Here is a 27,648-nt window from a genome sequence, read left to right on the forward strand (position 1 = left end):
ACTGGAGAAAGATAGAAGAAATATAGGGCAAAAGAAGAGCCTGCTCTTAATTTTCAAATTTCAGGGCGGGACAGCAAATTCCCTTTTATCATTACAGATCTAGACAAAGCTTACAATGAGTCATATCATTAATCAGACTGTAGATCTGTAATGATATCTTGTTGAAGTTACTAATTTATAAGATACTCACATACCAAATGGTGATGATGATTTAAAGGCTGTGTGAGAATACTGGACAGTATAAACATATGCTAGCTATGGAATTATAACATTTCCAGTATTATGGAAAAGTTTACATTAATGGACTCATTTGGCTTAGTACAGGATGGGCTCACTGTCAGTTTAGGTCAAAGATAATGATCATCCGTTTAGATTCTTTAGCATCGCTTGCCAAATTCCTAAATGACTGGGCTTGGTTGGAAAGCAGCCATGGCAGTAGGCTATAAGTCATGTAACATCAGCTAATATGTTTTAGAATTAAGCTGGCCAAATACTCAAAGAGAAAGCCTTGTAGTCCCTGTCCATTAAGAAACAAATCTACCAAATCAACAAACCAGTTTTGGGAGATATTTAGAACTGAGTCATTTTTCCATGCTACACAGCTCCACTATATCCCATTGTTCCCGCACTCCCACTCTTTATCGGCTTATACTAACCACCTGACTACATTATAATAATAATCATAATAGTTAATGCTTATCATGGCAGGTTAGACAGTTCTCTAGCTAGCATTACCGTTAAGTATACCAACATGACTAGACATTTAAATAAAGAAACCACCTTACCTTAAGGCTAACATTAATAAAATACTGGCTAATGTTATACAGGAATATTACATTGCATTAACTGTGAAGATCAAATTTAAGCTTATGAGCTTAGAGCTCATTACCTGATGTTAAATAGTGGAATCACATTTTATTTTTATCTAAGTTTTATACTCACCAGCTATGTTGTTAGCTACCTCAGTTCACATGACAGCAACTCAATGCATTTAGGCATGAAGACATGGTCAAGATGACCTGTGGAAGATCAACTCGAGCATCAGAATGTGGAAGAAAGGTGTTGTGCCCATACAAGACAAGCTGGTCTGAGCATTTCAGAAACTTGTAGTAAAAAGTGCTCAGTTAGAGTAAAAAAGTACTGCTTAAACTGACCCACAACTAAAGAAATATCAGAGTCTGAGGCTGGCAGTAGTGGTGCAATAGTGTGGTTAATATTTTTTTGGCTGACCAGTAGTACCAGTTGGGTAATGTTTAAATGCCACAACCACCTTAGCAGTTTCTGCCCATATCCACCTCTTTATGACCACAGTGTACCCACCTTCTAATGGCTGCTTCCAGCTGCATAACATCAACAATGCCACTCAAATCATCTCAAACTGGTTTCTTGAACACAGCAATGAGTTCACCATGCTCAGATGGCCTCCACAGTCACCATAATCGCAATCCAACAGAGCTCCTTTGGGCTGTGGTGGAATAGGAGATACATATCACGGATGTGTAGGTGTTTTATTAATCTTAACCAACTACTGCACCCATTCATCTACCATATTTATTTAATTATTCTGATCAATTGTTGCATTTTGCTAACTAGAAAGTGCTTCTGTCTTTTATTGAAATTCAGTGTGACCATACCTGATAAATACAGCCTAATCTTTATGTCAATCAAAAATCATGACCAGTGCCGTTTCTTTTTGTATTTTCACTGGAAAACACTCCACTGGTATCTCTGTTTAGAAAAGAAAACTGTTGACATTTAAGACTGAGAGCTGGGATGAAAGATGGAGGCAGGGCAGGAAAGTGGAAGCAGCTCAGGATGAAAGCATTTAGGAGTGCTAGTGTCTGTATCATAGATAATTACTGGTCTTTGAAAATCCTATTGGCATTGGCTTTCCTCTCCTGACAAAGCATGAAGCCTCCATCTGGGTTTTTCTGTCCTTATGAATTTTTGTTGATTCTATGGGAGGTTTGTTTCAGAGACCGGTTTGTTTTCTCTTGTTACACATTTGCAGTGGCAAAAAGGTAACGTATTACACTCTGCTCATCACTTTTCCTAAAAGTAATGTAGTATGTTATTTAATTACTTCCAGGAGAAATGAATTTTTGACATTGCTTGATACATTACTTTTTTAGTCCATAACATGATCTGAATTGCACTGTCACAACTGTCTGCTGTTGGTACCCTTTGGAACATATTTATAATAACTATAACTGCTTCATTCATGAAATACGTTAAAATAAATAACACTTTGCTGTGCATTGATCTGTGCTGCAGATTCTCCCGGTGTCGCTTGTCATTTTAGTGTTTCCCTCCACACAGTGCAGAAGTGCCTGCTCTTATAGTCTGCTAAGTCTTTACCCCGACTCTCCCACACTCCCCAGCCCACTCACATCAACTGAAACAGGATCTGCCTAATGGTCTGGAATATCCCTGTTTGGGCTGATCATCACTCCAATTTTCTTTTCAAATATGTAGTTTTGATAAAACCACAGCCTGGTGTGATGTGAGGGCCGGGGTGGGGGTGGGGGGGGGGTGTAAACACTGGGGTTGCTATGGAGGCGGCAGCCCAAGAAGTTCTTGAGCTACGAGCAAAGCAATCAAAAAGGCAATGTGTGTGTGTTTGACTGTGTCCATGTGTGTGTGTTTTATTGCAGACTTGGAGTGACCTTCTTACCACAGAGGATGTGGGAGTGAGAGGAAAGAGACAATTCTTTGCTCTTCGTGTGTCTTAAAGAGCAGTCTCTCGATCAGATAAAAGACCCCAAAAAATAAACAGTGGAAAAATCCAGCCTTGTTCTATCCTCAGGGTTCAGGGTCTCTCTAAAGTCTGAATGACCTTGAGAAGATAAGTTGTTGTCAATCAAATCCTACTACAACAGCTGTGCTCAGGATGCGTGCCATCAAATATTTATGCCAGGCAGCAGTGCAACCATTTCCTCATATCTGGCTTCTCTAGTTCATGCATTTCTACCCTTCTGGTTTGAAAAACAGGCTGAATCCAGTGGAATCATTCTGGTTGCTTTGAAGTTGAAATAGCAATGGGCAGAACCATATTGACCAGACCCTGCTCACTGTGACTCCACAGTCCTGCACTTTATGAACCCTGCACTTTAACCCATGCCCTTCCCTCCAATGGGATAAGTTGTCGACGTCACAGTTTCACAAAAAAGTCTGAGGTTGCAGAGTTCAGTATCATAGTGAGTATACAGACACGTTTTACTAGTAATACACTTAAAACCAGAGATAATGAGTTGCTCATAACAATGTAAGAGTTGGCCGGTGGCAAAGGTAAACACCCCGTCTCAAGTTTTATCTTTGCATGCAGTTATATTGGCACTTTTGGGTTTCTCTTTCTCTTCCTCTCTTTGTCTCTCATTCATATTTCATCTCATTTTTCTTCTTCTTTGTAGCAGCTACGGGGCTTTTGGCCGTCTTTCATCATCTGAAAGAGCATCCAAATCCACTCTGTGGCTGTAGGCTTACATAGCAAAACACAGGGGTATGGATATCACTCAAACACACATTCATGCATGTGCACGTGCACTTGAGAACCAAGTGTGGGCTTACAGTCCAAACAAACACACGTTAACCTGAACACTGCTGTTTCTCTACTGCAGCGGCGAGCTTGTGACTCCTGGAGGAAATTGCTGAGGGCACAGGAAACCCACAGCTAAACACAGGTTCTCACGGTGTATTAATGAGCCCCTGACTGAGAGATGAGGACTTTATACCACAGAGCCGATACCAAGAGCAGTCGACGGCCAGCCAAGTGTGGGAAGTTGCTGGAGCCCTGACACGGGGTTTGAAAGGTCTCGTAGGTGAAGTCTACGTCGTTGCTGGTTTTGCTCTGACGCAGCATCAGGAGAAACTCCAGTCCTTGTGCTACATTTCAGAAGCAAAACATCAACAGAGGCAGTTCTATACAAGCATCGTAAAAACAAGAGTAATAGTAAGAGAGGGGGGGAATGTGGTTACACTACAACATAACCAAAATCATGTGTGTGGTTTTATGAAGTCAATAATGATGGAGTATTAAATGATTGTAGCGCCATAGTTTGATGGTATGAGCGGGGGGGGGGGGGGGGGGGGGGGGGGGGGGGGGGGGGGAGAAGGGAACATGGGGGTGTGTGGGCACATATGAAAAAGCCAGCCTTCTCCCATGAACTCCTCTGGCACCCAGAACTTGGATTTCGCAAACGCGTTCAACCTACTACAACCACCCCTTCCCTTCTATTGTCACTACTGGTGCCTAAAATAACTCATGTTCCTAAAGGAGGCTCGTTTTCTGCTGGGTTTTCAAATACTACAGTGTTGTTCTGCTGGCACTAGGAAAACAGGAGAGGTTAGGGAGGTCACCCTCTGGGCTAACAGGAGCCACTGCCATGTTTAGATGCTGCAACAACCACGATATATAACCACTGGACAGTCTGTGGACACACAGCCTTAATGAGGTGGTCCAACCGTAGCATATAACATTATCCCATTGTGCATGTTTTTAGAGAACGCTGGTGCAAGTGGATTATAATAGAGCACGAAGAGGAATTAATAGCATTCTCATATTTTTTAGATGCATAGCTAAAGTGACATTGCTTGGCATTTCCACAGCTAGACGATGCGTAAACTGTAGAATCACTTTTTCAGTCACTGAAAGCTGCAGTAATCAACACTGAGTATTAGAAGTGTATTATAAACTATGTTTAATGGTAGAAGTGGATGCTCGGAAAGGAAAAAATAGGAGAGTAATTTGCCAGTAAATGTTTGGGTTTTAGGCCTATAGTGCTCGTGTTGTGATTCATTCCTCCAATGCTTATCGAGTTACCAGCTTGAATTAGCTTTTTTAGGAAAAAAAGCTTTGACAAAGTAACATGTCCAGAGCTAAGTTAGTAACAGGCGGGTAAATAGAGTGGTACATGTAATAGCTAGGTAGACAAATATTACCCTCTGAGTTTTTGAAACCAAAACAGAGCTAATATTGGCCTTTCATTCATTGGGTGGTCAGAAACAGGACCCAAAGTAAATGTTAGCATTCATCTGTCACTGCTAGATATGGAATATATGTTGTAAATGTGGCCTGCAAAGCAAGTGTTACAGTCACTGTGTGGCTAAAAATAAATTAATATAGCTTTAAATAAATAGTTTGACATTTTAGAACTTGTGTTTACTCTCTTTCTTCAACACCACTATGTAGTGCTGTGAAAAAGCAATTGCCCGACTCCTGTTTTTTTCTTCTTCTTTGTCTGGCACACACAAATGTTTCAGATAATCAAACAAAGTTTAATATTAGACAAAAATAATCAGAGTAAATACAAAATGTAGATTATAAAAGCTGATGTAATTTATTAGGGGAAAGAAGCTATCTAAACTCACCTAGCCCCGTGTGAGAAAGTAATTGCCCCATAAACCTAATAAGTGGTTGTACCACTCTTGGCAGCAAGAACTATAATCAAATATTTATGGTAACTGTAAATTTGTCATTCGTCTTTGCAAAATTGTTTTAATTTAGCAGCAAAACAACCCCAGACCATCACACTACCACCACCATGTTTGACTGTCCATCTTCCAGATCTTAAAGATGTTTTTTCACCTCAGGATTCTTCCATGGACGTCATTTTTGCCCAGTGTCTTTCTTATTGTTGAATCATGAATATGAACATGAGGCCTACAGTTCTTTAGATGTTCTTTTGTGACTTCTTGGATGAATCTGCTCTAGGTGGGCACTTGAAAAATAAAATTTTTTGGACTCTTCTGGCAGATGTGAGAGTGCTAATAATCATCTAACCTGAAGAAAAATCATTACAAATTTGATGAGCTAGAGATACAAAAGAGAAGAAAAATTCCATCCATCCATCTTCATCCGCTTTATCCGAGGCCGGGTCGCGGGGGCAGCAGCCTAAGCAGAGAGGCCCAAACCTCCCTCTCCCCAGCCACCTCCTCCAGCTTATCCAGGGGAACACCAAGGCGTTCCCAGGCCAGCGTGTCCTAGATATAATCTCTCCAGCGTGTCACCGGGTCTGCCCCGGGGCCTCCTCCCGGTGGGACATGCCTGGAACACCTCACCTAGGAGGCGCCCAGGAGGCATCCTTGTCAGATGCTCGAACCACCTCAGCTGGCTCCTTTCGATGTGGAGGAGCAGCGGCTCTACTCTGAGCCCCTCCCGGATGGCCGAACTTCTCACCCTATCTCTAAGGGAGAGGCCAGCCACCCTTTGGAGGAAGCTCATTTCTGCAGCTTGTATCCACGATCTCGTTCTTTCGGTCACTACCCAGAGCTCGTGGCCATAGGTGAGGGTAGGGACGTAGATCGACCGGTAAATTGAGAGCTTCGCTTTTACACTCAGCTCCCTCTTCACCACGACGGACCGGTGCAGCGTCCGCATTACTGCAGCTGCAGCCCCAATCCGTCTGTCGATCTCCGGCTCCCTTCTCCCATCACTGGCGAACAAGACCCCGAGATACTTGAACTCCTCCACTTGGGGCAGGAACTCATCCCCGATGAAGGGGATGAGTTCATTTTAAAAGGGTGGAGTGGGCACTCCACCCTTTTTTTCATGAGAACCATGACCTCAGATTTGGAGGTGCTTCACACTCGGCTGCGAACCGTTCCAGTGCGAGCTGGAGGCCCTCACCTGATGAAGCCAACAGAACCACATCATCCGCAAAAAGCAGAGATGAGATTCTGAGGCCACCAAAGTGAAAGCCCTCCGCCACTTGGCTGCGCCTAGTGAGAAGAAAAATTATACATACAAATTATACATCAAAGTTCAGAGCAATTACAGCAATCTAACTTCACCATCAGGAAGGAGAATATTTTCAAAAGTCATGACAGAAACACGTATCAACTACTAGCTGAAAAAGAATTGCTTCATTTACGTCATTTGACAAACAGCTGTAAATTGCGACCTTTGTTGTATCAATGGTGATAGTGTAGAAAGCTTTTGTTTACTGTTCAAAACTCTGGATTGTTACACGAGGTGCACATAATTAAAAGGCTGAACACTGATTCCCTTCATACAACTGTGGTAAGTGTCACAGTACCTGAATGGTGAGAGGAAATTTGAAATATGTTTGTTCATGCAGGAAGGCCTATTATGGATATTTGTGGTCAGACTTATGAATCACTATGACACTGTGTTTTTGTATTAGTTATTCCACTGCTGCAATAGTGGAAATCCAGACTTGCTGTCATCCGTCTTCTGTGTCCAATTAATTTTCATAAAAATTCTATCTTTTTTAAACAAGCTTTTAAGATAAAACAAATCATTTTACTAAGCAAGTTCTTTTTGGAAAAGAAGGGGGAATGCCTGTTTTGGTCAAATCAGGAAGAATGTCTGTTCTGAATGTTTGAATGAGACAAAAATGTGTTCAATCTAAGTATTAAAAATAGAGAATAAACACTTAATGGTTTCTTGTTCACAAACACATGCATGAATTTAAAAGATGTTTAAGATATTTCCCCTCGCCATCTCCCTCCTAAAGAATTGCACTGTCACACAGCTCACACTGCTAGACTGCAACTGCACTTTATGTACATTCTGTGGTATTCATTCACTTCTGTCATCCTGTATTTTATGTATATAAGATTTAGACTGGTTATTTATGGTTGGTTTATACGCCTTTGTGTATGTATGTGTGCATATGTGCATACTTATACATCTATCTATCTATCTATCTATCTATCTATCTATCTATCTATCTATCTATCTATCTATCTATCTATGTGCATACATGTGTGTATTGTGCCATTTACATATAGTTACATATTGTTGTAATTGACATTGCTGTGCTTGAGAGTCACCATCTATCGGAACCAAATTCCTTGTATGTGTTTGCGCACATACATGGCCAATAAACGTGATTCTGATTGTGATTCCACTGGTGACATCCTACATGGCGCCACATTCATATGGATTTGCCTGGATCCCTTTCAGCAGAAGAAGAAGAACCCACATTCATCTGTACTACAACCAGTTCTACTCACAGTAGCTTCAAGAAACCACCACTCCTATTGACACAGCTACTGACATCTACTGGTGGGATTTTACACACTGTAACTTCATATGGTAAAAATATGTAATTTATACATGAAATGTTTGATACCAGGAGCAATCAAAGTGATTTATATAACATGACACATTCACAATGATACTCACAAGCACTTTTTTCACTTAAGTGCTATCTATCATTTTTTTGTTATATTTCTAACATTTAGATACATTCATACTCTGATGGAGGCATTGGAGAGCAAGTTGTCGTATCTTTTCCAAGGATATTTGGCATGCAGACTGGAACAGCCAGTCCACCAACCTTCTGATCAGTAGATGACCTGCTCGCTCTACCCCCTGAACTTCAGCCACCCACTCATGACTTGTGTTCTCCCAAGTCTAGGACTAGAGTGGAATCACTGACAAGAATTTGCAACTATTTACATTGCCCAAACTATAGTATCAAAAGTACTTTCTGCATGTCTCCAAAATTCAATTCAATTCAATTCAATTTTATTTATATAGCGCCAAATCACAACAAATGTCGCCTCAAGGCGCTTCATAGATACAGAGAAAAGCCCAACAATCATATGACCCCCTATGAGCAAGCATTTTGGCGACAGTGGGAAGGAAAAACTCCCTTTTAACAGGAAGAAACCTCCGGCAGAACCAGGCTCAGGGAGGGGCGGCCATCTGCTGCGACCGGTTGGGGTGAGAGAAGGAAGACAGGATAAAAGACATGCTGTGGAAGAGAGACAGAGATTAATAACAGATATGATTCAATACAGAGAGGTCTATTAACACATAGTGAGTGAGAAAGGTGACTGGAAAGGAAAAACTCAATGCATCATGGGAATCCCCCGGCAGCCTACATCTATTGCAGCATAACTAAGGGAGGATTCAGGGTCACCTGGTCCAGCCCTAACTATATGCTTTAGCAAAAAGGAAAGTTTTAAGCCTAATCTTAAAAGTAGAGATAGTGTCTGTCTCCCGAATCCAAACTGGAAGCTGGTTCCACAGAAGAGGGGCCTGAAAACTGAAGGCTCTCCCTCCCATTCTACTTTTAAATACTCTAGGAACAACAAGTAGGCCTGCAGAGTGGGAGCGAAGTGCTCTAATAGGGTGATATGGTACTACAAGGTCATTAAGATAAGATGGGGCCTGATTATTTAAGACCTTGTATGTGAGGAGCAGGATTTTGAATTCAATTCTGGATTTAACAGGAAGCCAATGAAGGGAAGCCAAAACAGGAGAAATATGCTCTCTCTTTCTAGTCCCTGTCAGTACTCTTGCTGCAGCATTTTGGATTAACTGAAGGCTTTTCATTTCATTAAGAATTAGACCACAGAGGGTTAAAAGAGAAATAGTTGATCTGCAGTTCCAGATGAAATGGAAAAAAATGTGAAAAATGTTTTCTTACATGTTGTTTCATGTCTCCTCCATTGCAGTTTTTACACACAAGCCCAAATGGCATTGAAACCCGCTAATAAACATACTCAAATTCTTGCTCCATTATGTTTCGGTCAATCTCGCATCAAGCTGATAAACTTACAGTGGGGCAAAAAAGTATTCAGTCAGCCACCGATTGTGCAAGTTCCCCCACTTAAAATGATGACAGAGGTCAGTAATTTGCACCAGAGGTACACTTCAACTGTGAGAGACAGAATGTGAAAAAAAAATCCATGAATTCACATGGTAGGATTTGTAAAGAATTTCGTAAATCAGGGTGGAAAATAAGTATTTGGTCACCTCAAACAAGGAAAATCCCTGGCTCTCACAGACCTGTAACGTCTTCTGTAAGAAGCTTTTCTGTCCCCCACTCGTTACCTGTATGAATGGCACCTGTTTGACCTCATCATCTGTATAAAAGACACCTGTCCACAGCCTCAACCAGTCAGACTCCAAACGCCGCCATGGCCAAGACCAAAGAGCTTTCGAAGGACACCAGGAAAAGAATTGTAGACCTGCACCAGACTGGGAAGAGTGAATCTACAATAGGCAAGCAGCTTGGTGTGAAAAAATCAACTGTGGGAGCAATCATCAGAAAATGGAAGACATACAAGACCACTGATAATCTCCCTCGATCTGGGGCTCCACGCAAGATCTCATCCCGTGGGGTCAAAATGATCATGAGAACGGTGAGCAAAGATCCCAGAACCACACGGGGGGACCTGGTGAATGACCTGCAGAGAGCTGGGACCAAAGTAACAAAGGTCACCATCAGTAACACACTACAACGGCAGGGAATCAAATCCCGCAGTGCCAGACGTGTTCCGCTGCTGAAGCCAGTGCATGTCCAGGCCCGTCTGAAGTTTGCCAGAGAGCACATGGATGATACAGCAGAGGATTGGGAGAATGTCATGTGGTCAGATGAAACCAAAGTAGAACTTTTTGGTATAAACTCAACTCGTCGTGTTTGGAGGAAGAAGAATACTGAGTTGCATCCCAAGAACACCATACCTACTGTGAAGCATGGGGGTGGAAACATCATGCTATGGGGCTGTTTTTCTGCCAAGGGGACAGGACGACTGATCCGTGTTAAGGACAGAATGAATGGGGCCAAGTATCGTGAGATTTTGAGCCAAAACCTCCTTCCATCAGTGAGAACTTTGAAGATGAAACGAGGCTGGGTCTTCCAACATGACAATGATCCAAAACACACCGCCCGGGCAACAAAGGAGTGGCTCCGTAAGAAGCATTTGAAAGTCCTGGAGTGGCCTAGCCAGTCTCCAGACCTCAACCCCATAGAAAATCTGTGGTGGGAGTTGAAAGTCCGTGTTGCTCGGCGACAGCCCCAAAACATCACTGCTCTTGAGAAGATCAGCATGGAGGAATGGGCCAAAATACCAGCTACTGTGTGTGCAAACCTGGTAAAGACCTATAGTAAACGTTTGACCTCTGTTATTGCCAACAAAGGTTATGTTACAAAGTATTGAGTTGTATTTTTGTTATTGACCAAATACTTATTTTCCACCCTGATTTACGAATAAATTCTTTACAAATCCTACCATGTGAATTCATGGATTTTTTTTTTCACATTCTGTCTCTCACAGTTGAAGTGTACCTCTGGTGCAAATTACTGACCTCTGTCATCATTTTAAGTGGGGGAACTTGCACAATCGGTGGCTGACTAAATACTTTTTTGCCCCACTGTATCTGATATCACTCTTGCATTGACGTTGCCCCCATCCATCTATCTAAGTGGTATCTTTTTGGCATGACATGGGATTGTTTTGCAATCAGTTCTTCATGTCAAACCAATACTGAAACTGGCAGAGCATCAGGAGGATGCTAAAGCTTGATTCCAGACACCATGGGATGCCCTGCTTGCCTGTGTTGACATATCAGCACTGTCTTGCGAAAATTTTTTGGAAGAACAGACCCAACTATACCTTAAACAGCAGCTTGAAATAACTAGATTATGCAGAAAAAAATGCTTACATATGCACTAAAATAACACTTCAAACAATATTTATTAAAGAGTAAGAAACACAGGGCTTGACCATAATGTGACATGTGGGAATGAGGTTGGGGAAGATGAAGCTACAGGAAGTATGAAGTCTCTAAAGATGTTAATAGTGTAAATCAGTGCACACTGGAAAATTACCAACCCTAGCTAATGTTGTCTAATGTTGTTTTGCTAAACAATAATGTGAATTTGCCTCTAATGTGTTTCAGTTTAACAAAACTGACAATTTAATAGAGTATTAAGGCATCTCTAAACAAAATTAATGAGAGGATCAGCTGTTGTCGATCAACAATACAAAGTGACATGTCTTTATGGAAGAGAAAACAGCAGAATAACAGCTAATTTCCAATATTTTTTAAGACAAGGAATCAATACCACCCCTTGCTTCAGCTGCACAGAACACCCGGGAAGGAAAAAAAGCTCTTTTCCTTTTCCTATCAGGAAAACTGTGGAATCAAAGTCCTGTAAGGCCCGGGTTTGTCCAATCTGCACATACACATAATTCACCATGATGAAACTCCGAATAGAAAACACCAACTCACTGCCTCACCAACTCATCAAATTACTACAGGGACAGAGAGAACTTCCTAGTGTGATGTAATATGATGCATGTTCACAAAAAAAGCGTAAGCGCTCTGCTTCAAATGCACCTTTTCATCTAAATTTTAGCCTTTATGTTTCGCAAAACATGTCAAATCAAAAGTACATTTCCAAGGAATATTATGCATGACTCAAAAGAAAAAAAAAAGACTTACAAGCTGCAAATATACTAAAAAAACACATCTGATTCACAATTCACAAGAAGTGAAGGGTTGCGTTGAGTGGGCTGATTTCACAAGTTTACTGTCGTGGTGCATTTATGTGGTGCCAACCAGGAACTTACAAAAAAACAACAAAATTCCAATGCAGAGATGTGATAAATGCATGATTAAGAGTTTCCGTGCATTTTACACAAAGGAATGTCTTCAAATGTGACTTCTTTCCTGTGTTACGAGAAACAAAACCACATCACTTTATCGGTTATGCTGGCCCAGCCAGAGACCTCTGTGCACACAGGTTATTACATTAGACTAAAGCAGGACTAAAGCATATGGTTAAACACCACCAACAAGTGAGGGACCAATAAAAAAATCAGTTAGGTAACCATGGGAAATCAGAAACTGCTAATAGAAATAAAACACCAAACTGAATCTCTTTAAAAAATATGCTGATAATTTAGAAAGTTTTAATCGTTTTAGCAGTGGTCAGACCCCCAGCCTCCATATACATGTGTCCGAGGACATGGTTGCCCAATAGTAATGTGGCGGCAGCAATGAAGCACAGGATTCACAGAATGTTATACCTCATTCAGACAGTAATCTGCACCACTGTTCATCAGAACTCCCTCTCTGAAAGACATGACGATGGCTAAACAGGACCAAAAAGCACCACTGAATCTGTTGAGCTAATGAGATCTGACACACAAAGTCTCACTATCTCAAAGCAGAATGTGTCTTGTATATGTTTGACTTCACTGAGGTGCTGGAGCTTAGTTAACTGTTTAAGTTCAAGAACTTTTTGCCCCTCAGTCCGGACCCATTATGCAACTTCCATAAGTGGATGTGAGATCTTGAAGCCTCCCTCTACTGGATAAGGAAACATCTTATATATCCAGTAGGTCAGAATAGACTCTGCATTAAAAGCTACTCTCGGGTTCTCCCTTTTATTCCGAAGGCGTCGGCACAGCAGGCATCTTTGCCTGTTTTGTTTTGGACAGATTTTTATGCCGGTTGCATTTCCTGTCGCTACCCCCAGGGAACCTTTGGCTCCTCTCGAGATCAACCCAGAGAGCTTTCACTTTTTAGGTGACTGTGTAAACCAGTACACGTGGAAACACAGCGGTGTAAAAACGAGGAAGATCATATCTGAATACCTTTAAAATCACTCAGACAAGTTTTTTTTTCTAAGCAAAGCCCCCCCCCCCCCCCCCCATTTTTTAAAAAAGTATTTATTTCAAAAATGAATGAATGAATGGCTGAATATGTTTGTATTTTATTTGATCTTTTTCTCGGTTTCCTTTAAAAAACAAAACAGGAGTGCCCACTGATCACTTATGGGTTGGATTTTTTTCTTTTTTAAACCCATCCTCTTTGCATCCCTCCTGTGCGCCTAATTCATGTTCACGGGGTGTAGACGGGAAGGGGAGGATCACACGTTAACGCGTCTCCACAAAGGGCCAGACATAAAGGGCTCGCTTTACCTGTCATGCGCTCAGGTCGATCCGGTTGACAGTCCTGCTGAGTCTGTTTCTCTCCGGGCTACCGGAGGATCCCTCTGATTGGCTGCACTCTCAGCCCACCCACTGCTGATTATAGGGACTCTTGCAAACTCGGTTTCCTTCCTTGCATTGAGTCTGGGACCTGGCCCCGGGGCTGAACGGCACACACACAAAGCGCGCAGCATGGCAGCTACCCACAGCGAGTACAGAGGCTACCTGCGGAACACCGTCGACATCGAGGTGGGGCAGCAGCACCGCTTCCACCCGGTGCAGAGTTCGGAACCCACTTACCGGCCGCTCCTATTCGGGACCCTCGCTGTTATGGGATTGCTTCAGGTGGCCTCCAGCGTGGCGATCTTATTACACCTGACAGGTTATCTCCAAGAGGTAAGAATCTCAGAGCAACAGCGTGGTATGATCTACTGCATAGTTCGCTCCTATACTGCTTTCATTGTGTGTGTAGCTTCACTCAAACTTGGGGTTTGTGTGTAAATATTTACTTCTAAAAGACTGTCAACAATTGCTGGCCGTGAGCGAGGTAGGACCGGGTCCAGGGATGTTTGCGCAACTTTACAATACCATAAAATGTCAGATAAACGTTCTAGCTCTAGATGTAAAGCAACCTGTGAAGATAAAGAGAGAGAGAGAGAGAGAGAGAGAGGGGGGGGGGGGGTGGGGGGGCAGCTTTCAGATCGAGCCACTTGTGCTGTTCTCCGCGCAAAGCTTTGGTGCACTTTGGTGTTCCTTTGAAGGTGCTGCGCCTCGGCGGCACGCAGTTAAACTGCTGCCTCGCTGCAGAAACACCCTGACTCGCTGATAGCATCTCACGAACCCCCCTTAAAGATTTTTTTTTTTCCTTTCCACGAAGATTACCTGTTTTTGAGACGATAACATCTCAGCAACTGAGGCTCGGCTGCGAATCCAAATGTCAGTCTCGCATGATGTCTTGTTTGCAAAATACAGATGTTTTCACTTGAGGCTGCCGCAGCTGCCGCTGAAGTTCTTCGTGCAGCGTGTTTACATGCCGTCCGCGAGCTGTATTTGTAATCTGGATGTAACATTAGCTGTAAACGTTTGAGGATAAGCAGAAACGCAGTGGAGGCAGGGGGTTTGGCAAAGTTCAAGCAGGACGCTGTGGATGTTCCGACGTGCTGCCATGTGTGACAGCGCAGTGACATATGATCTGGGATCGCTCATATTCCTCGAAGACTCGTGTGTGGCATCTTGTAGGTTGCGTGTCTGCGATGATGTGAAATAATAATAATAATAATAATAATAATAATAATAATAATAATAATAATAATAATAATAGTATTAATAATTGTTGTTTCTACTTGATGGCGGTTTTAGAGTTGAATAATCGTCGTGTCTGAACAAGCCGAGAGGGCAGACCGCATCTCTGCTCTGTCAGGATGCACTAAGTTCACCTGGCGAGCATCTCTCGTCCTCCTTTCTCCCTTTTCCCATCTCTTCCAACTGTTTATGTGTGAATTTCGGGGGCGTTTTACAGGGCTCATAAAATCGTAATCCTATAAAAGTAATGGTACAAAAATTATGGCAGGTACTAATTATGCAAAATCATACAGTTCATCAAAGTCTATATAATTTTAATGCTGCAGCTGGAAATGATTTAAAAATACTCGCACCGTTGGATAGCTTTAGCTCTAACAACACAGCTACATGTATTAGTACATTTATTGGAGAAATTGTATAAGATAATAATTCAGTTCAGTTTTAATTATATAGCGTGAAATTACAACAGTCGCCTTAAGGCACTTTATATTCTAAGGTAAAAACCCTAAAGTAATACAGAGAAAATCCTAACAATCAGATGATCCCCTATGAGCAAGCACTGGAGGACAGTGGGAAGGAAAAACTCCCTTTTAACAGGAAGAAACATCCTGCTGAACCAGGATCAGGGAGGGGCAGCCATCTGCCAAGTCCGGTTACAAGTGAGGTGAGGAAAGTAAAAGTAATAAGTAACTAAAGTTTTAAAATAAACAAGGTGGTACCTCAGGGACATAGTGGAGTATAAAGTAGCATAGCATGAAAATACTGAAAGTGGTAGTTTGAGAGCCAATCATGTTTCCAGAGGGGGGCCAGTGCCACCCTATGCCTCCATTCTCTAGAGACACCCCTGATTATTATTTTTGGCTTGTCAATAAAGGAATACTAAAGAAAGGCAGGGTTTGGATTTAATTCCATAGCTGTACAATAAAAGTGTGTGGAATTGTCTGAGAAGGTGACAAGAGGGGAAGGCTGTCTTAAGTACCCAGCAGCATAAGAGGCCCTGTGGTTGGTCAGGGCTTTTTTCCGATGACAGATGCATATAGCAGCAGTCTGTGTGAGTCATCAGTATGGTGCTGGGCCATCATCTGACCACAACACCTGTAAAACTTCCTGGAGATGGTGAGGAGACCTGGGATCGGCACAGTGTCATGCAGAGATAGGAATGTGTTGAAGAGACTATTTTTAATTTTAAAAAGCTGATTGCAATGTGAAGGTTAAAGTGTGTTTGCGTGCATGGGAGACTATTGGTTGTTATTTAAATAACACACAGATAACAGAACAGCAGCAACTGAGAGCCAAAGCTCAAGTTACAAAACAGACATTTTTTCCCCCTGTTGCGGTGGAATGCAGAATGACATGCGGAAAATAGCCTCCCACTCTCTTGTACTCTCGCAGACACACACACACACACACACACACACACACACACACACACTGATGTGTACTGTATGTGTGAGTCTTAATCTCATCTTACAGGACAGCCTGTAGAGCCTGAGATATTTCTCCTATCTTGACCTGTCAGAGAATCATTCTTGAGATAGATTGGGCTCATTAAATATGACGTTATCACTGCAAAAAATCTCTATAACCGCTTTTGTTTCTTTCTCCAGGTAGATTTGTCCACAACTCCACATCGGCCCATGGAGGTGAGTCTGACCCCTGGGTGACCCCAGGCAACATGCCCTCTGACACATTGCACTCAGATATTGTGCATTTTCACACGTCCCTCCTGCTGCAACATTATACACATGCTACATGCACACATGCACTTAGTTAATCAGACTTGATCATCTGTAGATTTTGATTTCCTCCAATCAACTCTGAAATTGTCATTAAAGTAAAGCTTAAGAAAGAAGTAGTTAAACTGCTGCTAATTAGAGATAATGCCACAGAGGCTAAAGGTAATCTGATTTAAGAATACGCCAATGGTTGCAAGGTATTTCCTCTTGTCACTGCAAAGGGGGAAGTACATGTATATTTTTTTTTTAACAGAGAAGAGCCTAAAGCACTTGGAAAACAGGATAATCATGTGCAATTTCTGCAGTGACAGGAGTTATGATTTTCCCATGGGTATGTTTTTCAGTGCACACCACAGCTTCTGTAAAGCAAGCACAAAAACCCTAGGTGGTCACACAGGCTGGAGAGAGGTCAGACCACAGCAGGAAAAACACCTCTCTGCCTTTGATATAGCATTGAATAGCTTCTTGGGGTTTTTTCCCCCCACAAGTTTGATTAATCTTCGATGTAGAGTGTAGTTTACAGCATTGGCCATTACTGAGTCACCCATTGGCGTCAGTGGTCGCAGAGTGTTTGTTCGATGATCGGGAGAAGCACGAGGGAGTTGTAAAATGGAAATTCTTAATCGCTGAAGTCATATTTTCTAATCCCTCTATAGAAGTTGCCGCCCATTTTTTTTTTTAAAAGTAGAGCAATAGCAAAAAAACAGTCCAGGAAGTAAAATAACACTGGGTTCCCATAATGTTTTAATTTCCTTTGAAATTATGTATTTGTGTTTGGTATCCCTGGTGGAGTGCTTGCACAAACCACCCAGCCTGTCTTGTACTGAGGAGTTATTGTGTCAGCCCTGCGGCTGTTTCCCATGTAGCACAGGAAGACATGCTGGGAGTTTTTATGAGGTGTCAGGATGACAGGTCCTCATGGCCAATGCTGTGTTGTGTCGGAGTCAGCACCGAGACTGTTGGTGATCCCTGCAGACTATAGAAGAGAGTTGGTGCTCTCAGGCCTCAGCTGGACAGCTATCGGCTCATTTTTGATGTGAGACAGGATGTTCAGGCTTGGCCTGCACTGGGGCTGGGCCTGTGGTCAGTAAGATCTGGGGAGTGGTGAGAACACAGTGCCATGAATCAGACACAGCTCATGATCTGAATGTTTAGAGATCTGTGTTAGGAGTCAGATGCAGTACGAAATACAAAGAGACAATCTGCTTTGGTGGCCAAGTTCTGAGTGAGAGGACTTTTGTTCTAGTGTAGCATCACAGAAACCACTCATCAACATAATAGACATGGGGAAGGATGGATGAGGTGTGTTGTTAAAAGGCTGAACTGAAGCCTGCATTCACTGTGGTGTTGCAGGACCAAGCATGTGCAATCCAGTCAGCCTTAGCTGCATGAATATTTTCTAAGCACATGTCTTCATCGTGTAGCAGCTTAGCCTGGTGCAGAGTGGCTGCCATCCTGCACACTTTACTTCTAGGTCCCTGTGTCGCTCAGGTAGCTGCCAAGCTGCTGTTAACTTTGTTTAAATAATCTCTTCACTATGGTTAAAGAGGTATGACTTGGTCTCACCACAAATCAAGATAGATCCCACAATGTAGGGCCAACTGGGAGAGCATTCACAATTACTTTGTAGCCTTGGCAAGGCCTTGTTTACCCCTGTCTCATTCCAGGGCGCTGCACTATAAACATGTTTGTGCAGCAAATTGTTTTTGGGGGACAGAGACTGCTAATCTTAGCTTGAGATCCGTGCAAATTTGTCTAGACTTGGGCTGTGAATAAATACTTAAGAGCAATATTAGAGCGGTAAAGGTGTGACGTTGCCATACTGGCTTTGTACTGGAGTTTATTTGGAATGTGCAACTGTGCTCATGTGTGGTTTCACAACTGGTATGTTTAAAACTTTCAACACTCTCCTTTTCATTAGATTTTTAATTTTTTTTAAATCTTGGCTCAGAGTTGAGGTGAGATAATCCTGCCATTATACCTGCATTCTTCCAATCAGAGAAAACTGCTTAAAAAAGTTTAATAATCTTCACCCCAGTGTTTTGCAAAGCCCTATCTGTTACACAGAGCATGTGAATAAATACTTAATTTAAAAACAAGTGATAGTGGCATAACACTACACACTAACACTATATATATCTATGTCTATCTATGTCTATCTATGTCTATCTATCTATCTATCTATCTATCTATATATATATATATATATATATATATATATATATATATATATATATATATATATACATATATACATATATACATATATTCCACCTTATCCGTGGGATCTCTTGAGTAAGAGCAGTCAGAAAACAACACTCACACCTGATATTTTAATTTCATGCCAGATGTGTAGGAGAGTTGGCAGCTCCTTTGCAACTGTTTACTTGCTTGGAAACCATGTTTTCCTTGACTGTATATGCTCTGTCTTGCCTGAGGACAGCCCGGTTCAGACAGTGGACGGCGGCGTCATCGCGGCCTTGAATAGAATCAGCAGTCAGTGACTGAATACAGTCCAGACACTATTGCTGCCAAATCCCTGAGAAGAACAATCTTTCTGAAAGTTTACACTCACCAGGAGGTCACACACATCTTCAAGTATACACACATGCTTAGCTCCATGGAAAGAAGCAGTTATTCAAACAGACAGCAGAATAAAGCTGTGGGTAAAAAAATGTCAAAATCTTTTTAAAAATATTACAGCTTTATAGTGGGCCTATAATCGGATCTTTATTATATGTCATATATATATATACTGTGTACTGTTCCAGTGGTCAATGTTTATAGTTAAACTTGGCTAAAGTTTCATATAGTGAGGTCATTGTATGTACAAATAGTCTCTCTTAGCCAAAAGTTCAGGCTCCAGACTGCTCTGTTTCAGTCATCTTTTTCTACTCTTAGCTTTGTATGATGTCATCAAGAGTGGATGCACTTAATACGGTTATCACAAGCACTTATCCTCACCCACCTTTAACTTTCTGTTTACAAGAGGCAGCCAATCACAAGAAAGCTGGCTCAGCTCACATGGCTCGCTTTCAGACTGAAGATTGACTGAGAGGCTGTATACTGATAACATCATGTAATAGGCCCTGCTTAGTTCTAACCATGCTGGTGCAAGTTAATTGTGACTGATTATATGAGAGGTCGCTAAGTTCAAAACCTCACAATGATAAGCTCAGGAAGACTTTCATGTTCGATCTGTAAATCTGTCAGTTTGTTATGTCAGCTTTTCCACTTTTTCTGCAGGAGGTGCAGACAGAGCCAATGCTGAATGCGCTAAAAGATCCAAAGAAAAAAGGACGATGCAAGAATAAAGATGGCATGGCTTCAGCCCATCTACCAATCAGAACGCATCAGGATTTCCCAAAGAGTGAGTCTTAATCGAAATGTCTTTTTTTTTTTTTTACAGTTTCACATTTATAATAAATAAAATGTAAACGAAATATGTTATTTGCCCCATATGTTTTGATATAACTATTATATATATGATTCATATTGTATGCATCATCCAGTTTAAAAAAAAAAATCGCCAAATGAAATGATTTGTTTTTAAACCCTAACCAAAGTGCTCAACAAATCAAACATTAGCTTGCTACTATATGGCATATACTTGTCCTCTGCCTCATCAGAGGCTTCTCAAATAACTCTCTGAAGCCGTTACCAGGATGCCCCGTGAGTGGCGAGACTTGCTCATACTTTTCCATTATGTTTTACTTTCTATTCATTGTAAACTGTGTAAATCTTAGTTCTACAAAAATAGCTACAGCTGTGGTTGAATTCATAACTTGTTCAGTAGTACAGCACCTTTAGAAATTACGTTGCATTGGGATACAAAGATGACTTCCTGTTTTAAGTGTTGAGTCTCTTGATGGTGCTATAATGTTAATGCTTAACAGAGTTACAACAAATATAAGTTTAACAATAGAGAGGTTAAGTTTTAATGTTGTGACCTGATTTACTGAACCTTTAGTTTGAAACTAGGTTAGTTAAACTAGATTACTGCAAATATAGAAAGGATGTTCTTGATAAACAACAAAAGTTCTTTAAAGGTGAAGTAATTCATCCAGTTTTTCTGTTGTTCTTTGTCATCACACAGAGAGTGAGCAGGCGGCCATCACCATTGAATGGGATGATACACATGGGCACCTCCATAACATGGGTTACCAGAAGGGGAAACTGCTGGTGAGGGAAGCCGGTTACTACTACGTTTACGCCAAAACGTGCTTTCGCTATTACAATTTCAAAGGGCAAGGGCCAATTTCAGACGACAATCCCCCAGTGGATGTTAAAAACACCCAGCTCTTCCAGTACATGTGCCATGAGAGCATCAAACACAACAGCAAGGCTGTGGCATTAAGCAAGGTGGGCAGCACTATGCGGTGGAACGACACAAGCTTTAATATGTACTGTGCCCAGCAGGGACGAGGGGTCCAGCTGGATGTCGGAGATGCCTTGTTTGTCAATGTGTCCAACACCTTCATGCTGGACCTGGCAGGAGAAGGGACGTATTTTGGGGCTATAAGGTGGGGTAACTGAAACTTAAATACATGGGGAGCGGACATGCTACTGAACATTTGATATGCCAAAGAACCACTGTTAGTGATGTTAATTTGTCAAAAGAGTTTTTGTTTTTGTTTTGTTTTTTTAAATTGTACATGTGTGTTTTGTTTTTTGTGTCACATTGTTTTTCATCAGATAGCCTTTTTGGACTCTTATTATGAGGAAAAACTTATGCAAAAGGCAAACACCTTTCAAAAAACAAACTTGTCTTTCCACTTTCTGTTTTCCCTTTCCCAAAAAGCAGAACTAGCACTCTCTACTTCACCCAAAATAGCACTTGAGTTTTATTGGACTTTTTTGTGGTTTGTGTTGGGAAATTTGAATACATTCAGTTTAGATTACAACATTTAGACTTAAGGATTGACATGTGTTTATGCACTAATTAAACAATTCACAAGGGAGCAACTAAGGAAGTAAGTTTGTTGGGAGGAGGTGCAGCAAGAAAGAATTTATCAGTGCTGATTGTTGGAGAAAAATGTCCAAAGAGAGAGTTGGAGTTGATAGAGCATCTGCTTGTACTTAGCAGATTATCACAGGATAAAAATAAGGCCTTGGTATAAGTGTTTTCTTGAAAGTCTTTGGAAGTCGGATTAAGGCAGGCAGTGAAGCATCCTTGCAGTTTAGCAACTTTAGCGGATAGTGACAGTAATAGGTAATTTCACCCAAAAGTCACAATTAAAATTTAGGTTTAGTATGAGTTTGACTAAAGGCGAGAAGCCATGGGGTTGTTGCTCCATAAAACATTTATTATCCATCTTTCCGCCCCAAGTGGTCATTTGAAGGTTACAACATGACAATGTCATAAATGACATGTTTGTTTCATTTATGACGATCAGCAAGTGAAGCAGATAGCAGGACTGTCTGACCATGAATGACAGGAATAGACTCCTGTCTCTTCTTTCACTAGACGGACCAAGTTGAGTTTGGTTCATCTTTAACTTAACTTTTTTTTTTTTTTTTTTTTTTTTTCCATTTGGCTCTTCAATGAGGTAAATGGGAATATGCACTAAATATTTATTTATTAGCTAGAAAAGTACAGAGACGGGCCACTGTTAAAGTGACCTTTCGGCTGTAAAATCATTTATATTTTATGTCTGTATGACATTCATTAAGCAGCACTTAGAGGAAATAGTAGGCACGCTTTTTGTTATTAAAACACAGGGGCTTCCTTTTAAATTCTATATTTATGTATCTCGATTTTTGACAATTCTGTGTGTACTTGCCTAGCCAAAAGCAATATGGTTATATTGTTTCTTCTACAAGATTGTAGCACACCTGTAAGACCTTCATCTGTTTTCATCTGCTAGATTTTTCTATTCAGTGTTCTTTTTATTTATGTTTGTGTATGTTTTAATAAAAAAAACCCTACTTTTTTACAATTGTTTCAAGTGTATTGGAAAAGACCTGATCCAGGCTGTTGTTTGGTGTGGCTAAACTTCACAGGATTAGCTGCCTCAAGCTGTAAGGTGATGAACAGGCCACCCTGACTGTGATATGATTGCAATGTGAAATTTGATAATCTCCAAAATCTTTGGAAAATTCAACACCGCTGTTGCCAAAGAATGATGTCACGTTGTTCCTTTACCTCTGCACACCCGGTCACAGTGGCCCACTAGAAACCGCCCACTACTGCTAACTCACAGCAGATATTTGGAGACCTGGCTCGAAATGACCTGCAAAATAAACAAGAAACAGCCTGTATGGGATGGGAAGGATGGCCAGAGTATCGTTACTTCACTGTAATATGTAGGAGTCGTTTTGATCATCGTTGTAATGGGTCTCCCATGAAGCCCTGCGGCACGCAAGAGAAAGAGAAACTTTTAATGTTAGACCCAAAGCCAAACAATTGCTCTATTGTGTGATCTTGGGTGTTCACCAGCATATGGCCAGAGAATGACTGGGGTTCACACGTTTGTTCTGCATGCTGGGACCTCACACGACTCTCAGCTCATTGTTCAAACACTACTTACTGAGGGTCTGAAATGAAATCTGGGGGTGGAATAAAAATACTTGGCTGAGGTGGGTGAGGAGCCAATTAGTTTTTGAGTTTTGCCTTGATTGGCATTGCCGTATTTCATTTCTGACTGCGGAAAGTATAATATAGAATTTCCCTTAATGAAAGTTCACAGAACAATAATACATCTTAAAGGCAAAAATGGGAATGCTTTTTTTTAGAAAGCTGTTTTATACAAATAAACATACTTGTACAAAGTTTTGCAACAACAAAGTAATTCAGCTGTGCTCTGATTTAGCTGAAGCCATAAGTGTAAACAATGGACTTCCGCTGTGTGCCACCCTTTTGATGTGACTTGATTTCTCAATTCTTGGCTCTTAGCTAAAACCATTAAAATGTGTTGTGTCAGTAAACATTATGGATAGCCTGGCATTCACTGTACCCCCACCCTGAGCATGCATCCACGCACACATACACACACACACATATATGTACGCTGACAAAGAAGTCTCGCCTGCTGCACTCAGAGGTTCATAAAATAGGTCATTTTTGGTACACGTGGAGAACTTATTTCATTACTCACATATTTTAAAACGCAAGGAGCCACAGCAACCAATATTAATGTCATATAGTTTTCAACGTACACTACAGGGCACAAGCTGCATCGCTTTCTTCTATTTTCCCTGGTGCCAGTCAGGCGTGTTTATAGAATTTTTTTAAATGGGGAGGCACTGGGCCAAGAACCAGTCAGGATGGGGGCTGGGTGTTAAAAATTAATCAGATCACAAGGACTTTCATAGATGTGAGGCCTCCTGCCTCCATAAAGTCACATTAGGTTGCCATGTAGCAATATGGCAAAACTAGGTTCAACCACAGAGTAACAAAATACAAGGCTGTCCAGCTGTACGTGGCTTTTATTGTACTGAGTGGTTGTTGGTAACCCCCCCACACACACACACACACACAAAAAAACAAAAAACTATGTCACTGTGAGTCAAAGGGGGAGTCCATATTTCAACTTAACAGCTTAAGAAATGTATTTTCTAGCATCTTGCATTAGTTATATGAGCATGCAGACATAATGTTTTAGTATTTGTCATTACATAGTTACATTTACAATGATGCCCTGAAGATGACAACGCTGTTTTTCCCAGAAAGGGGATCCAGACCCCATGTGTTCCCATGTGAATAAAAGTTTGCGGAGGCTCTTGGGTTCAAATCAAATTTCAGACAGTGGTGGTGCCAGCCCAGACCCTAGCCACACCCCTGCTGCCAACAGGTTTTCACATATTCCATGACAGTGTGTCGCAGATGAGCTCCAGCAAACACAAAGTGGATTTTATTTCCATCTTCTGCCGTTTTACGATGCATCTCCATCAGACGTGATTTCAGAGTTATTATTTCCCCATGGTTCAGAGAAGAGGTGGAGCTGTTGATTCAGAAAAACAAAGTCATGTGCTGGAAAATATATCAGGGTGTTTTCCCCCAATAAGCAGCACCAGAGGCATCGGTACTGAAGTTAATGCCATTAGCTAAGTATGGCTGCTTAGTTTTATGAGGCTTTGTGGTTTGGAGGAAATGGAGCTCTGAGAAGTCCGTTTTTACCGAGCAGCTGCAGGGCTTTGTTCTGTGCAGGTCGCTTGGCTCTCTTACACGCACTGAAATATCCACTTACACAATTGCACTATCAGTATACAAATTTGTGCCTACTACTGCCCTTCCTGCTTCACGCATACACACACACACACACACACTCACACACACACACACTCACACACACACACACACTCCTTTGCTGAGTCAGCACAGTCAGCTATTTTCACAAGCTGGGCCCTCGCCCTTTGTCTTCACCCCAATATAGCTCAGATGTTTCAGACTTTTGATGTCTGACGTTTTTACCGCTTGGCTAATACTAACATTAGTGTTATTAAAACAATAACAGAGTGAGATTTACAGGCTATACTGCAGACGCATGGGCGTGAGATAGCTGGAAGGGTTATTACTGTAACCAGGCCTGTCATCTCCTGCTTAAGCTGTCGGCAAAGTATGTGTGTCTGTGTGTGCCAGATAGTCTATGTCTCTGTGTAGGTCAGCAGACCTTTGAGGGGTCTTCAATTTAAGGAAACCCCATAATAAATTAAAAAGTCAAAAGGTCTAAAAGGCATTGTAATGGGTCAGCTGGTCCAAGTAATAATGGATTGGATTTATATAGCGCTTTTAAAGGCACCCAAAGCGCTTTACAATTCCACTATTCATTCACTCTCACATTCACACACTGGTGGAGGCAAGCTACAGTTTAGCCACAGCTGCCCTGGGGCAGACTGACAGAAGCAAGGCTGCCATATTGCGCCATCGGCCCTTCTGGCCAACACCAGTAGGCGGTAGGGTAAAGTGTCTTGCCCAAGGACACAACAATCAGGACAGAGAGCCCGGGGATCGAACCGGCAACCTTCCGGTTACCTTCATAACCGTTACAGATGAGCTTCCCAACCAACTGTGGCTCAGGGGGCGACCGTGAGCACATTGACAAGTACAATATCAGAACAAAAAGATGAAGTCCATGAGTCCTCTCTATCCTTCTTTCTTTTCTCCCCTGTACCAAATGCTAAATTTTGCAATTTTCTATGGAGACTCTCAAAGGTAATCCCACTTTGGCTATAACTGAGACTCCAGTGACCTTGTTAATAACCGTTTTTGACAACTTTTCAGAACCATGGAGAGCAAATCTAAAATTTGAACCCCCAAAACGAATGCCTTATTAATGCTTTAACAAGCTCAAAATAAGGGCTATATACGGCTAAGGTCCTTCAAGAAGCAGGTCATGCAAGATGGGAGCCATTTTGGTTTCACTATTTGGCAGTCATTTTGAAGGTCCTAACTAAACGAAAGGGGAGAGAGCTTCCAACAGACCTATGGCGACATCAAAACTGCAAGTAAAGGATTACATGTTAAATTTAATCAAAAACCAAACTTAAAAAGATTTTTTCCCCCAAACACAAATTTAATACAATTCATACTTTTACTCTGCATGTGCACAGATTCACAACATGATGACTTCAGAAATGGCTCAGTCCAGAGTGCCACGATGAGCAGTATCTCTGCTCTTCCCACTGGAGCATGGAACAATTGCAATGCAGTCAGTAAGTAAGCCAAGAAAAAGCACTAAAGCACTCTTGCATCTACACTGCAAAAATGAATGGAGAGACATGCGTGACACAACACTGCAGAAAATATACCAAACCTTTTCTGTGCGCTAATACAATGAAGCCAACGCTGAAGTGCAAAGTTAAACTGCAGTTTCTCAAAAGGCCACTTACGGCTGAGCCTCTTTTCTGCTATTTTTGTGCTCGTAATGCCTTTCAGAGCATTTTTAATGGACTATTTGACAAAGACCATGACTTGCTGTGTTGTACAAACTGCCAAAGAATTTTGTGCTTCAGTTATGATGAGTTAAATTCTATTATCTGAATTGTTTAATGCCTAGCACTCGCTAGCACTACATGACAACTTAGTGCACCTTCTCAACCATACAGTGTATGTGTCACATTGGAATAGGCAGGATTTAGAGCTATGCAATCAAAGGGGCATTTATTTACAACACCACGTGAGTTATGTATATATGTACAGTGATCAAGGGATGAGGGCTCCAGGGGTTCCAAAAAAGGGGTCCAGGGCAGGGGATAACACGCTCACACTCCTCTTTGTACCGGCGTGACACAAACACACTCAATCCGATCCCATGCAGTGACTCACTCTCACTCACGCTCATCCAGGTCAGGTCCAAGGGAAACAGGCAAGGACCCAGGTAGATCTGTACAGGGAGATGGAGACAGCTGTTAGGAGAGAAACAGGAAACACAAGGAAATTTGCTACACTAACACAGGTAAGTATAACAATCCAGCGAGGAACAGTCCTCCACCAGGGTCCTAAGTACTGGCTGGAACAATCAGAGGAGATTAGCAGCAGGTGAGAGTAGCGTGGATGTGGAGATCAGACGGAGACCGGAAACCAGTTGCCACCTTGGTGCGAGGAGTGAAGACAGCACACCAGGGCAAAAATGGAGGACCATGACAATATGGTCCCATCTAAGCGTAAAAAATATTTTTTGCACCCAAAGAAGAGCTTTGAAATGTCCTTTAAGAAGCCTGGAGAACTATTCATGAAGACTGTTTAAATAAATTACAAGTGAGCTTGTCTGAGAGAGTTTAGGCGTTTAGGCTGTGTCAAGGAATAAAGGTGCGTGTTTTTGACTTACATACTGTATTCCCATGAATGATTTACATTTTTCTAAAAATCACTGAGACCATTTCCAATGATTCTAGCAGGAAAAGGATTGAGGGGCAGCTCAAACTTTTGCACAATACTGTTTGTGCCCAGAAATATCTAGCAACATGTTGA

At 41.7% G+C, this 27,648-nt stretch overlaps 1 protein-coding gene across 1 annotated transcript; it reads left to right on the top strand.

The window, feature by feature from the left end:
- The first annotated feature begins 13,854 nt into the window (after positions 1 to 13,854).
- On the top strand, positions 13,855 to 22,677 carry tnfsf11 (TNF superfamily member 11). The gene is made up of 4 exons (XM_006805948.3): positions 13,855 to 14,094; positions 16,608 to 16,643; positions 19,983 to 20,106; positions 20,833 to 22,677. The coding sequence occupies exons 1-4, from the start codon at positions 13,891 to 13,893 to the stop codon at positions 21,270 to 21,272; spliced, it is 804 nt and encodes a 267-aa protein (XP_006806011.1). The 5' UTR covers positions 13,855 to 13,890; the 3' UTR covers positions 21,273 to 22,677.
- The last annotated feature ends 4,971 nt before the right edge of the window (positions 22,678 to 27,648 follow it).

The sequence above is a fragment of the Neolamprologus brichardi genome, chromosome 16, assembly GCF_056152115.1.
Source record: "Neolamprologus brichardi isolate AB-2024 chromosome 16, ASM5615211v1, whole genome shotgun sequence".
NCBI classification, from domain to species: Eukaryota; Metazoa; Chordata; class Actinopteri; order Cichliformes; family Cichlidae; genus Neolamprologus; species Neolamprologus brichardi.

What these genes read in the sequence shown, in the direction of transcription:
- tnfsf11 (XM_006805948.3), top strand. Translation starts at nt 13,891, where the DNA reads ATGGCAGCTACCCACAGCGAGTACAGAGGCTACCTGCGGAACACCGTC. An exon ending in CTCCACATCGGCCCATGGAG is followed by an intron (nt 16,644 to 19,982) that starts GTGAGTCTGACC and finishes CTTTTTCTGCAG; the next exon opens with GAGGTGCAGACAGAGCCAAT. An exon ending in GCATCAGGATTTCCCAAAGA is followed by an intron (nt 20,107 to 20,832) that starts GTGAGTCTTAAT and finishes GTCATCACACAG; the next exon opens with AGAGTGAGCAGGCGGCCATC.